Genomic DNA, 12,313 nt, shown 5'->3' on the forward strand with positions numbered 1-12,313 from the left:
ACGCTATGTCACTGCTACAGAGGAGGATGCCAAGGTAGTAACTTACTGTCAGGAGTTCTTTCTGGAAGGACTTCCTCTCTTTGCTCTCGGCATTGTTGCAGTCTTCCTTCAGCCTCTCCAACACTGATGCAACCCTCTCTGGTTCGCTGTCCAGCTCAGCGCGGCAAAAATGCGTTAAGGGTAGGTTGACATATCCAAGTGCATCTGCGAATGCTCGCCAGTTGCCAATGTTCTCCATCAATATAGTTCTTACAGAGGCGTAAATATATGTGAGGAACTTGCAGGGCTTCAGTATCTGCTCAAGTAACAATGAGGTTGTGAGGTCAGGCCCAGTGAAGTAAATTGGCTTAACTTTGCCGACCACTAGCACATTCTTACAATGAACAAGTCCCATTCTGCCCTGATAATATCCAATGTACCATTCTTTTGTCCACAACTGGCCCTTCAGCTTGATCTTCTCCTCACTTAACAGAGCTACAAAATCTCCTTTCCTATATTCAAGCAAGTACTGATTTTTTGTTTGTCGTATGACAGTTTTGATTAACTTTCCAAACTTCAGGTTGTTTATTCTCCTGTCCTGAAAAACAGGATACTTAGTGGCAATGGCAAGAGGAGACAAGACAATCTTACCAACTTCCTTCTTCTTCAGGAATCGCCGTTGCGCTGATGTCTTTGGGCCTGCTTTGGGTGGCGGTGTTGGTGTCTGGACACAAAACTGGGCCAGTATACAATCTTGGTCATCTTTGACCTGGATTCTTAGGGTGAAATCCGACACATCGTCTGCGCGTGATGCAATGACATAGACAAGCCTGCTGACTTTGCCTAGCTTAACTTGGAATCCTCGAACTACCCTGGCCTGCTCACTAGCCTTTACCTCATAATTGGCCATGTTGGAATAAACTCCTACACGAAGGTCCTGCGGTCGGGACAGGATAAACTGGTGTTTGCCCCAGAGCTGGAGAGCAACTGGTGGTGCAGACTGGGCCTGCTTGCCAACCTCACTCACCAACAGTGTCTTTGGCGCACAATCATGGCCGAACATAGCCACCACTGTTTTGAAGGATGGATGGATGTGTTTGGGACCATACACTCCCAAAGTTATCTTCTTAACCACATGCTCCCAAACTGTGGAATTTGGAGATAAGGATTGAGCCTGAGCCACGACACACACGTACATACATGGCTCAAGGTTATCCAGGCACACCTGGACTGTGTCTCCATACATGTATGCCTGAGGAACAGGAGTGTAAGGTCCCTCTTTACAATCACTTCGTACACACAAGACTTCAGTAGTCTGCCTGCTCTCCATTTTTACCACAACAGACACTTTCATCTCCAGGGTAACAGTGGTTTTGGTTTCCATGTTGCTGAGTTTAATCTCCACCACAGGGCTGACAGTGGTACAGCGGTCACTGTTGAGCTCTAGCGGCGGGTCTAGCAGAGCTTTAATTGAGATCTGCTGTGTATCCCCAGGGGCGACATGGCCCTCTGGTACATGGATGCTGATGCTGGTTTCCGGAAGCTGGACAGCTCCGCCTGAGCTGTCTAGTCGACATACGATGTTAGTCTCCACCGGCTGCGTTTGGCCCCAGCCTGGGTTCTGGCCAAGGGAATCCAAATCATGGCAGGACCTGGCCAACTTGCGGTGTGTAAGCCATGCAGTCCGGAAATCCTCCCTGCTCTGAAACTGCTCTGGTGCTGGTGCTTTAAGGCCTCCAAAGAAACTAGCAGAGGCCTGAGGAGCATCGGACTGTGCCTGCAGGATGGATAACTCCGACAGACTGTAGGAACGTTTGCTTCTAAAAAACGGGTTGTCTCTGCGCATAACCTGACCGACCCCCACAGGACTTACAGGGTTCAAACTGATAACACCGCTGCCAAAACCATTAATGTCAACAGTGCTGCTGGTGGACTTGGGCAACGATGGAGTGACGGTATCAAACAGAAGAAGATCAACTGATTTTTCATTACTGTTTTGATCAAGTGAGCTCTGGGGACCCCCGTTTAGAAAGGGATTTGTAGAGGTATGGTTAGTTGCAAAAGGATTTCCATTTTGGAAGGTGGTTGGTTTAAGAATCACTCCTGCCCACTCGCCTAGAAGGTCCATTTCTTTGGCTGCCTCCTCATTGCAGTCTCCCACAGTGTCAATCATCCCACTGTCGCTGAAGGACGAGTCTCTGTAGTTAATGGGCTCCACATATGCTGCAGGAATGTAACCCATCTCTTTGTTATTGTGGGCATACCACCACTCTCCTCCTGACGAGTCCAGAACATAGAGGCGATCTCCTTTAGAGAACTTCAGGGTGGTGAAGCTAGACGGGCAGTAGTCCTTAATGGCAACAACCTCCCTGGCAGTGCCAAAGGAGGCAGTTGTGTCCAGTCGTAAGGCACTGGGAGAAGGCACTGGAAAAAAATAAATAAATAAAACATGAAAGTGTGATATTTTTGTGGTGAAATACATCATTATGTATATAAGGCAAGTGCTAGTCATCAACTTTTCAGTGTTTCTATAGAGAAGTAGGGTTAACTTCTAAAATTCTAGAAATAGGGCTTTAACAAATTTTTATTTATTACAAATTATTTCAAGAACTAAATATTTTTTGTCTACATATGCAGAACCTGGGCCATTTATATTCAGCTATGGAGTGTCACTACCAGATGTGCAGACATGGAAGGAAAGCTCTCTCACTATTTCATGCCCCTATTTTGTTTTTTTTTGTTGTTGTTGTTTTCTTTGGGGGGGGGGTTTGGTTCCTGTGTATCTTACCTACACTTAACAACAATATGTATGGCAGAATGATGGCTCAATGCGGAATGAGTTAGAATGTTCTATGTGGAGTTGTTTACACAGGATTTTACAGAGAGCTCTACAATTATCAAAGATAGTACCTATAATCCCCATAAACACAACTACAAAACAGAGTCTGCATCTAAAGAAGTTCACTGCTGAGTCTGGGGTTTATTTAAACTTTATTCCTAGTTTTAACAATACTGAAAAATTTACCCTAAAAAGCACTTAAAAGTAGTATTTATCAAAGTTTATCTCTGAAAAATAGTAATCAGCTTATTTAAAGTAAAGTACTTCAAACCTGAGAGAAAAACAGAAAAAAAGAAATAAATGACTCTTGTGTCATTAATTTCAATACGCTTTTCAGGCCTGCTGACCTTTGACATCGGTGAGACTGGCTTCTGACACTCCTTCGGTGAGATCGATGAGCGTTCCCTCTGATTTGCAGCGAGGCAGGGAAGCGTTGTTGTTCGTCGTGGCTCTGATTCGATGGGCAGCCATGTTTGGACCAGTGACTGCACACCCGGCGGTGTTTTCGAGCTACTCTAGCGTCCTCTGAGCTAACGGGGAGATCAGATGTCAACAGCCTCCCATGATCACTGTAAGACAGAGAATATATTGAGTCAGCAGTTATTAATTATTATTTAGAATATACCAATGCGTCCTCTCAAAGTAAGATTTTTAATCTTTTAATCTGAATGTTTTTGGTTTTCTGTCTTCTTTAAGACAAACTAAACACCAGTGTGTATAGCTATAGTGGATGTTCAAAATTATTTGGATGATTAAAGTCTCCTAAACTCTTTGATGCTCCTTCAGGAGTTCAGGATATTCATGTACAGATTCAGCCCAGAAAATAAACATCAGTAGAATACAAAATTAAGCACACGCATGAGTTTTGGCTGCCTGGGCGATGATAGCAATTAATCTTCATAAATGTTATCTTATTTATTCAGACTAATCTTCTCCCTAGTGATAAGACTATTTCTGTAATAATTAACATACTCGAAAGAAAAAAGAGATTATCTTGTTTTTGAGCTTCTAAAATCTAAAACGCAGAAGGGTTATATTCAGGGGACAAGTCAGCTGCCAGATATGATCAAGTTAAAACACAAAATATTCCCACATCTTTGGTCAACAGAAGGCAAACTCACACTGCTGTCCACTCTTAGCTGTTGGATTCAAATTAACTAAAAGACATAAATATAACACAGGATCAGTGTTTCCTCCAAAGTGATTACTATCACACTGATAAAGGTTAAGATTAGTAGTCTGTATTTTTTCCTTCTATTAATAAATCCTCCAAAAATACCAAAACAAATAAATGTTAGTTTCTCAGCCCCAGGCTGTCTGGTTCCTGCTGAAGACACAAATCTTTAAAAAATTGTTACAAATATAGTTTCATCTTAAAACTGAAACTATTCTGTAAACAGCATTTCTATACAGGTGGAAACAACAGAAACTGATTCATTCACCTTTGATGCTCCAGCTTGTCTGTGGTGCTTCAAAAAAAAAAGACGTTTTAAGAGCTCAGTTGCTGTAGTAACTGTGTGTCTGCCTGTGAAGCAGTTTATACTTTCACACAGGAAAATGTGAACGATACAACATAGCTTGTGTTCAACATCCTTTAGTGCAATACCAAATATTGAATGAAATGTCTCTTGATATAGTTTTAGGATAGAATAATTGGACTTTTATCTTCTCTTTGTGAGTTACACGTGGCACATATTTCCACACATTGTAATATTTCTTGTTTTTTGTAGATGCATCATGCGACGTTTAGTATAACTTTCTGTCTGCTCTTGCAGTCCTTGCCAGGAATCAGACTAGACTTTAAACCCACTGCAGTCAATATAAACACAAGGCTTAAAGAACAGGAGCGTGAAGAAATGCAAACAGCAGATATGGGTCAGTGGAACATAGCAGTTTGAGAGACACCAGGCATTTCACTGTAATCCATAATTTATAACACAGTCAGCTCAAAGATGGCATAAAGCGCAAGGAGGAAGAGGCCGAGGAAGACTTGCAGCTGTACTGCACTATACAAGCAAACATCCAGTCTTTCACTGGGCTGTAGCTCAGGAGTTTTAGCAGGTCATCTACTAATCTGAAGGTTAGTGGTTCAATCCATGGCTGCTCCTGTCTGTATGCCAAAGAATCCTGATACTGAACTTGCTCTGATGTGTTCATCTGCGTGACAATGTTAAATAGAAAGCACTTAGGTGTAGCTTGTGTAAAGTGCTTCGATTGCTCAAGTACAAAAGCACCATATATGAACCATTTCAGTATTCTGGCTTCAGCTAACTTTGGCAGATGTCAGACACACTTTGTCTATCATTAACATCAATACGATGTTAATATTCACCTTCATAAAATCTGGTAAAGCCAATTTCCTGTTCTCTGCTTTGTTAACAGTTATCTTAGTTTGAACTATTTTGATTGATCTACTGAATTAAATCAGAATTTCTAATGGAAAACAAATACAGTTTATGGAAACCTATACAATGTGCAATGAAAAAGGTGACTGAGGGTATTTCATCACATAACAGCAAGAGATCCTCTTAGACAGCTGCATGCAACCCTGGTGTGCTTCTAACTCACACACGTACACCAAACATTAGATCAAAAACACTGCAGCCAAAGTTTTACAGGCTTCTTTGAATCTTATGTGCACCACGTGTGTAACTGCTTAATTAAACTGGGACTCTAAAGTTTGAGCGCTCCAGTTTAAATTTGTTCAATCAGGACATGTATGTTCTTTGCTTTACATCACACTCATTGAAGCATTTAAAGATTCAAGTTCAGTTCATTCTGTTGCTTCACATAAAACATAGATATACAGACTGTTTCAGACACAAAGGGGATAGGAAGAGGTTCAAACAAACAGCTGTTCTGCTTTAGGTTCTGCTTTTAAAGTTTGATTTTAGCTCCAAAACAAGAAGTCACAGCTTTACAGCTTCCCACTGTCAGCTGTTGACATTTAGAACATCAGGGGAAATTACTGTCTTATGCTTTGGAAACCATTAACAGCCCATTCACTGAAGCAAAATTATTAATTTGGTATATAAAAGCTGCAGCATCAGCTACTTTATAGTATCCCCATAAAACCACATGCAGGGTTTCTGAGTCCTAACAGGCTCAACAAATACCAGCTTATGATTAATCTCTATCCTGCTGGGAGACAAAGATTCACTTTATAGCTGTAGCAATGCATAAAGGTGTGCGTGATTAACCTTCATTACTCTCTAGCACATTAAGTATGGTTTTGTTTTGTGCTATAACCCTTAAAACTGTATCTGTGTGCCATGTTCTCAGTATTAGCACAGGCTGGGCAATGGAATCTAAGGCACATTAGCAACAAAGGCCATTATCACTACTGTCATAAAAATTACTTTATTGTCTTTAGTTTAAACACTGACACGTTCTTGTGGGGCGACTGTTTAGTTAGTGTTTTCAACAAGATAAATTACTTGTCAAAGAATATGGCCAGTTTGCTGTGGGAAGGTTGTACATGGAAATTATGTGCATATAGAGCTGCAAATACAGGTAAGCATATCTACTGACTGTAAGTTAATTTAGGATAGATTTTTTAACTTTTCTTTTTTTTAACTAGAATTTTTAGCCTCTTTTAGTTGTCTGGCCCACAAATGTTATATTCTTTGTTAGCTTGGGCCTCATTTACAATGGTTGGAAACTCCCTAGCAGTCTCTGGAAAAAATGTGCATTCTCCAACCAGTTGGTGAGTGGTTGCTAGAAGCTGTTGGTCATCGCTGAGTCACAATCAGAATTAAAATGCTGCACCAAAACCCTCCCTGAGATTGTTTAAGTCACTAGCAGACTGCATGGAAGATATTGACTTGTTTGCAAACACTCGCTACATACCTAACCTAAGTGAAACTCGAAAAAGTGTGACACATACTAGAAACAGAGACACTTCACTGGTGCAGCAGATACATTTTAAATGTGCAACTTTTAATGAACGGTCTCTGTTCAAACCAGTATTAAGGTCAAGCATATAATAGATACATCAGTCCACTGTGCCTATTTATAACACAGTCACGCATGCAGAAGCTGAGTAAGCTCAGTAACAGCAGAGGGAAATATTTCATTTCAAACCAAAATGAAAATTATCAAGGGAAAGCGCTTAAACAGACATTATTAACACATTTACATATAAATACATATTAGCCGCCTAGCTTAATCGTTACTAGCATAGAAGGATTGTACTTCATACTATCTTTGGTCGCTAGGAGCTTCTTGGCTTTAAATATATGATCTCCCCTGCTGGTACTGCAGCTTATACATGCATGTTCACTTCATGATTCAGAGAGGCACAGCACGAAATGGAGTGTTTGGAGATATCTTCCATCTAAAGAAATGGCCTCCAACTAAAGATTATTTTGGTAGTTGACTAATCTGCCAATTTTTCTTCAATTAGTCAATTAGTCAACGATCATTTCAATAACTCTCATCCTGCGGGCAAACCTCCTGTTCTAGGCTCCAGTGCCTCACATGTTCAGGTCTGCCCACCTGTGAATATCACCCTGTTGTCTCGTCTCACAGCAAATTAAATTAATGACTTAGGAAACATATGAATGTGAAAATAATCAAATGTGTTTTTAACAATACTCAATAGGATCATCAGAAAAAAAAATATTAACTACTATATACTAATACATTTACGTGGTAATAGTATATGACGTGTCGCCAGTAAAATTTCACGTCGACTAATTTTCATAGTCGACATCATCGATATTGGCAACGAACTGCTGCAGCCCTACTGGTGACCACTTCACCAAGTGACAGCAAGCAACATCCCACAAACATTTACCGAGGAATACACATTTTTCACTAATGAATGGTAGTTACTGGGGGATTGACTAGTTTCTAGTGCTGTGTGACTGGAACTTAACAACTGATTTCACGGCAACTGCCAGCAAGCAGTTGAGGAATACTTACGACCCTACCAGGTACACGCCAGCCAGTCTCTAGAATTGTGTGAATGGAGCCTTACGCAGGTCTAGCACATTCATTTTTGGCCTCTGCTGGCCAGAATTTTTTAAAAGACATTTTTCAGGTGAACTGCCAGTAGACCAGCTAAACACTTCAGTATTTTCTCTGGTATTGGAGGTAACCAAATGAAGTGAGTATCAGATTCCCATTCATGAGCATTTTTGCCACCAGTAAAAGTGATATAATATTGCTATCATAATTCACTTCTGCTGCCCACAAGTGGCCAAAATAACAGCTCTGAGGCAATTTTAATTAAGATGATTACTCATGTACATTACACCAATATTAAAGCTGTAGCACTGGTTGTAATTGTATCGGCTATAAGAATGCCTCTTATGACTTTACACAAGACTACATGCTCATGTGCCAAAATATAGTCCATGTCTGAGTTTTTTGCTGGATGAAGCGAGTGGGTCCCTTGGGTCATCTGCACGAGCCGTTTTTAGGTTTTCCAACGTTCAGGCCAAAATCCTCTGGTGGGGCACATTTTTGCTTGGCAGCTCTGAGCTGCTGAAACAGCCTGATGAGGCTCTGAGAGGAGTAGAGTGTAGTGACAGCTTTATACATATTTTAAATCCACTCTTTTAGTACAGCTTCATGTTTTTGACCATTAATTTGATTATTTTTTTAACTTGTGTCCCCATTTATTGTTTTATCTAATGTCCTATTGGATTTCCAGCCATCCTTAAAGCTCCTTTCTGAATATAAACCGCTGCACAAACAGGTTCATGAAGAAAAAAATTAGCTTTAATCCAAAAATATCACTATAATCCACATTAGTCCAGCCCTAAAGACAGTTTTCTCACTATTAACTCAAAACCAATGTTAGTATGTTCTGCTCAATGGCATATTGTCTGGATCTCATCTGAAATGAGTGGGAAGACCTGGGTGAGGTGAGGTCAGATGTAAACTTTGGGTGGTCTGCAGCAGCAGCTATCCAAACCTCAGCCGGACCACCCTGCACTGTTTAACACTGTAAAACAATGGTGGGCGAGGTCCTTCTGGCATGTATATCTGAGAAAGCGCAACAAGAAGACTCTATTCATGCAAATCACAACATGCTGCCTGGTAATAAGGCGCTTGGAGAGGCCATAATGAGGCTCAGACAGCTTCTTTGCTAACAACATGTCAAAAACTCTCCCTCCAGACTTTTTCTAATAACATTTCTGCAAAGTGTAACTGCTTTAACTGACTTCCATAACAGTTTCACACAATTTCATGTTTGTCATTGGGAGGATTGTGTCAAAAAGGAAAGCTGTGGCTGGTATTCTCCTCTAAGCCACAGTAGAACAAACTCAGATGAATGCAGAACAAGTGACCAGAGAACACACAGTAACAGTCTTTTATTTTCATCGATTGTGAAGAATTTTATGTAAAGACCTAAAGCCTGACTGTGGAGGCAGTTCAGCTAAATAAGGCTCTCTGAAAAGAGTAATGCACACAAACCAAGTGTGTGGACAGAAACTCTTGAGCAAATAAAGACTTGATGAAGATGTACAGTATATGAGCAGAAAGCTGCATGAGTGCAAGCTAATAGAGTTAGTAGATCCGAAATAGGAAAAAGTGGGAGACAGTTTCCAAGAAAATATCAAGAGTATCTGGATCCAGGGACTAATTCATGCTTAGAGTGGAGGTTATTTCCAGCCTTGGTGGGGGTATACAGTCTCAGGCTGTTCTTGACTTTCAACAAATTTGGCAGCTTTGTTCATCTAATTGACATTTAAAAATACATTTTCTATTATTGTCTAAAGTTACAGCAAGTATTACATCATCTATGAAATACATGTGAGAATATTCAGTTTTCAATGTATTTTCTAATTTCTGGAACCTTTTTTAACTTTCATTTACCTGAAAAGTTTAAACTCCTGACATGAACTTCAGATTGTGTCCTGGGACAAGACAGACAGCATTAACTTACCATGTTTTTAAAGGTGAAAGAAACCGGAGCTCCCTGAGAAAAAACATGCTAAAAACCCATACTCCACACACAGAAGGACCCTGCAAGGGTTTAAAAAAACTCTAGCTTTTTGGAATTTAAGAAATTGTGATTGCACAGACCAAATGACCAAAAGAAAGGTTTATCAGGAATACAATGAAACTTTAGTAGCAACTCCAGTTTGGAGTTGAAGAACCTCCTTCATTCTGCTAGAACACTTAAGATAGGTCATTGGGGGATCTTCCAGTATGACAATGACCCAAAATATATTTCCGAGCTACCATATGAAGCTACCATAAAAATAAGAGACTATTCGTTTCTTTGAAAGTGAGCAGACTTACAAACTCAGCAAGGGATCAACTAATTATTTCCCCCAGTGTAAATGTCCAAAAAGAGACTTCTTGTCGCCTTTAACTACTGTTTAGCTTCTAGCTTTAAAATGTACATCCTTAAAATACATCTTTACAGAGCAACAAGCAATAAACTCTAAATTATTTACACATCCCATTTAACAGGTTCAAAATCGTCCAATAAACTCTGGTGTAGTGGACTGTACTGCAGGCAGCGAGGAGAGATAATTTGGTCATATCTTTTGTTTTGCTGTCTTTCTCTGCGTACTTGTTTAATGGTACTGATCCACTGTCAGCCCAGTTAAAGCCCAGCCGCCCTCAGGCTGTCTGCTGCTCTGTCTTTTAAACTGTCTGCAGAAGGAGGGCTAAGAGGAGGAGAAGGGGGAGTGGGAGAAGGGGGAGTGGGAGAAGGAAGTGTTAACTGCGTTGCAGCGTGAGACGATTTCTTCCGATGCAAACCAAGGCCATGAATATAGAATAATAATCACATCCGTCATTCTCCAACCTCTGCTCTCATTTCCTGTCAGGGCAGTGAGGTGGTCAATTTAGGCAGGCAGCAGGAACGGCAGATAGTTGACCCTGCTGAGGCGCCTTAAGCCGATTTCCACACTTCAGTTCACTGCAGCGGCCGTGGGAGAACATCTCAGCTTGAAGAAAAAGTCAAGTCACTCAGCCTTTCCTTCACGGTCCCTGCAGAGGAAGTGCTCTGCAAAGCTGTCAACCGTGCCACTCCTTTTATTCAGCCGTTCACTTCCTGTAGGGTGGATGTCCCTCAGGAAAATGCTGGTGCCAACTGGTTTTTATTACAGATTCACAGGGAAATCACAAAGAGCCTTTGAACAGCTTATAAGGCACAGTGGGCATCTTCATTATAGATAAAACCCACAGTTTAGAAATAATGTGCTCTCCCTGTGACTCTTAGTTATGAAATGTTTTGTTTTTCCCAGACTCTCTAACTTTAATGTCCATATGACATTTGTAGCATACAGAAATGTTATTAAACCTATAAAAAAAAAACAACACAACTACTTTTTTAGTGTCAGCATCCATTTCCTGCACAGCAGTTGGGGTGGAGTTATCATATGCTGTTAAGCAAGCGTCTGTACTGCAACATAAACTAATTTCAATCCTGTACAGTTTGCCTTTATAAATGACCATGCCAGTATGCTAATTATGCGTGTGTAATTTTAAATTAGTTTCCTAGATTAGTAGAGCTGTCAGAAATGACAAAGAAATGCAGCAAGTGTTAATGATAACAGACGAATCAACCACTGGATAAGAGGACAGGTACATTAACTAATATCAACTCCAACACTGCCTGTTTTACTTGGAAACATATAAGTTGGTTCCAAAGGCACCTTCACGTTCACTATCAACAACATATCTGCTTCAAAACCATGACAACAAGTGCGTGAGTGACTTTATGAGTGGACTCAACCTTAAGTAGGCTGATGTTTGTTAATTAGCACTAAATGTTAAGCAGAACCAAGGCTAAAGAGACAGGGCTGATTATTGCTTTGATGTTTACTGTCACAAAATATGAATATTTCAGAACGTCTGGGTGCACATATTTACAAGTACCACTGGTAACAGGATCTTCTGTGTTGGGTTTTAAAATCCCAACACCAGCCTGTGCACGGTGAGCTAATTAAACACGACTTCGCCTTGGGCACAAAGCCTGCTAATAAATTAAACTTATGACAGATTGTGATTTTACATTAATGACACATTTATTTTATTTTTCAAGTACAAAACCGTAGGAAATTATTTTTCTGGCCCCACGTTTTTGGGTGGATTTGAACAGTTACCAATCAATTCATATTACAGATGAAATGTCCCATTGGACTGGTGAAATGTCTGTATTGTGTACTACTCTGTGACTCTTTAATTCCAGCTTCATAAAACAAATCAAATCCGGTTTTGCTGTTACTAACAGTGAGATTGGATTTAGCATTTTGAATATACTTGGATCACAGATTGTGGCTTGAAACAGACCCTGCCTTCCTGCTTGCTCATCATTTTTTTTCCTTTTATGCTGTTACTTTAAAAAGGAGAGTACACCATTTGTAAAGAACAGGACTGCAGTGGATAGCCACTAATGATGCTTTGGGCTATAAAACCACCTACTGTACAAGGTTAAAGATGTTTTCCTCACAGCAATAAAAGGAGCCCGATGACCAAATGACAGGCCTCATATTGACCGTCAGCGTAGCCTGGGCCTCTGCTGTG

The 12,313-nt window shown here is 40.5% G+C and overlaps 1 protein-coding gene across 1 annotated transcript in view; it reads right to left on the reverse strand.

Annotated features, from left to right (window-relative positions):
• The window catches only part of LOC146650701 (SH3 domain-binding protein 4), a 48,727-nt gene that overhangs the window by 20,781 nt on the left and 15,633 nt on the right, over positions 1–12,313 (reverse strand). Inside the window, exons 2-3 of the mRNA XM_085383694.1 lie at positions 3,166–3,387; positions 47–2,403 (exon numbers count right to left, since the gene is read on the reverse strand). Of these exons, the coding sequence (XP_085239820.1) occupies positions 47–2,403; positions 3,166–3,289 (2,481 nt within the window). The 5' untranslated portion in view covers positions 3,290–3,387. The remainder of the gene's footprint in view (positions 1–46; positions 2,404–3,165; positions 3,388–12,313) is intronic.

Source organism: Rhamphochromis longiceps, linkage group LG16 (assembly GCF_057381845.1).
Source record: "Rhamphochromis longiceps isolate RC_006_pf linkage group LG16, R_longiceps_female_GT1.1, whole genome shotgun sequence".
NCBI lineage: Eukaryota > Metazoa > Chordata > Actinopteri > Cichliformes > Cichlidae > Rhamphochromis > Rhamphochromis longiceps.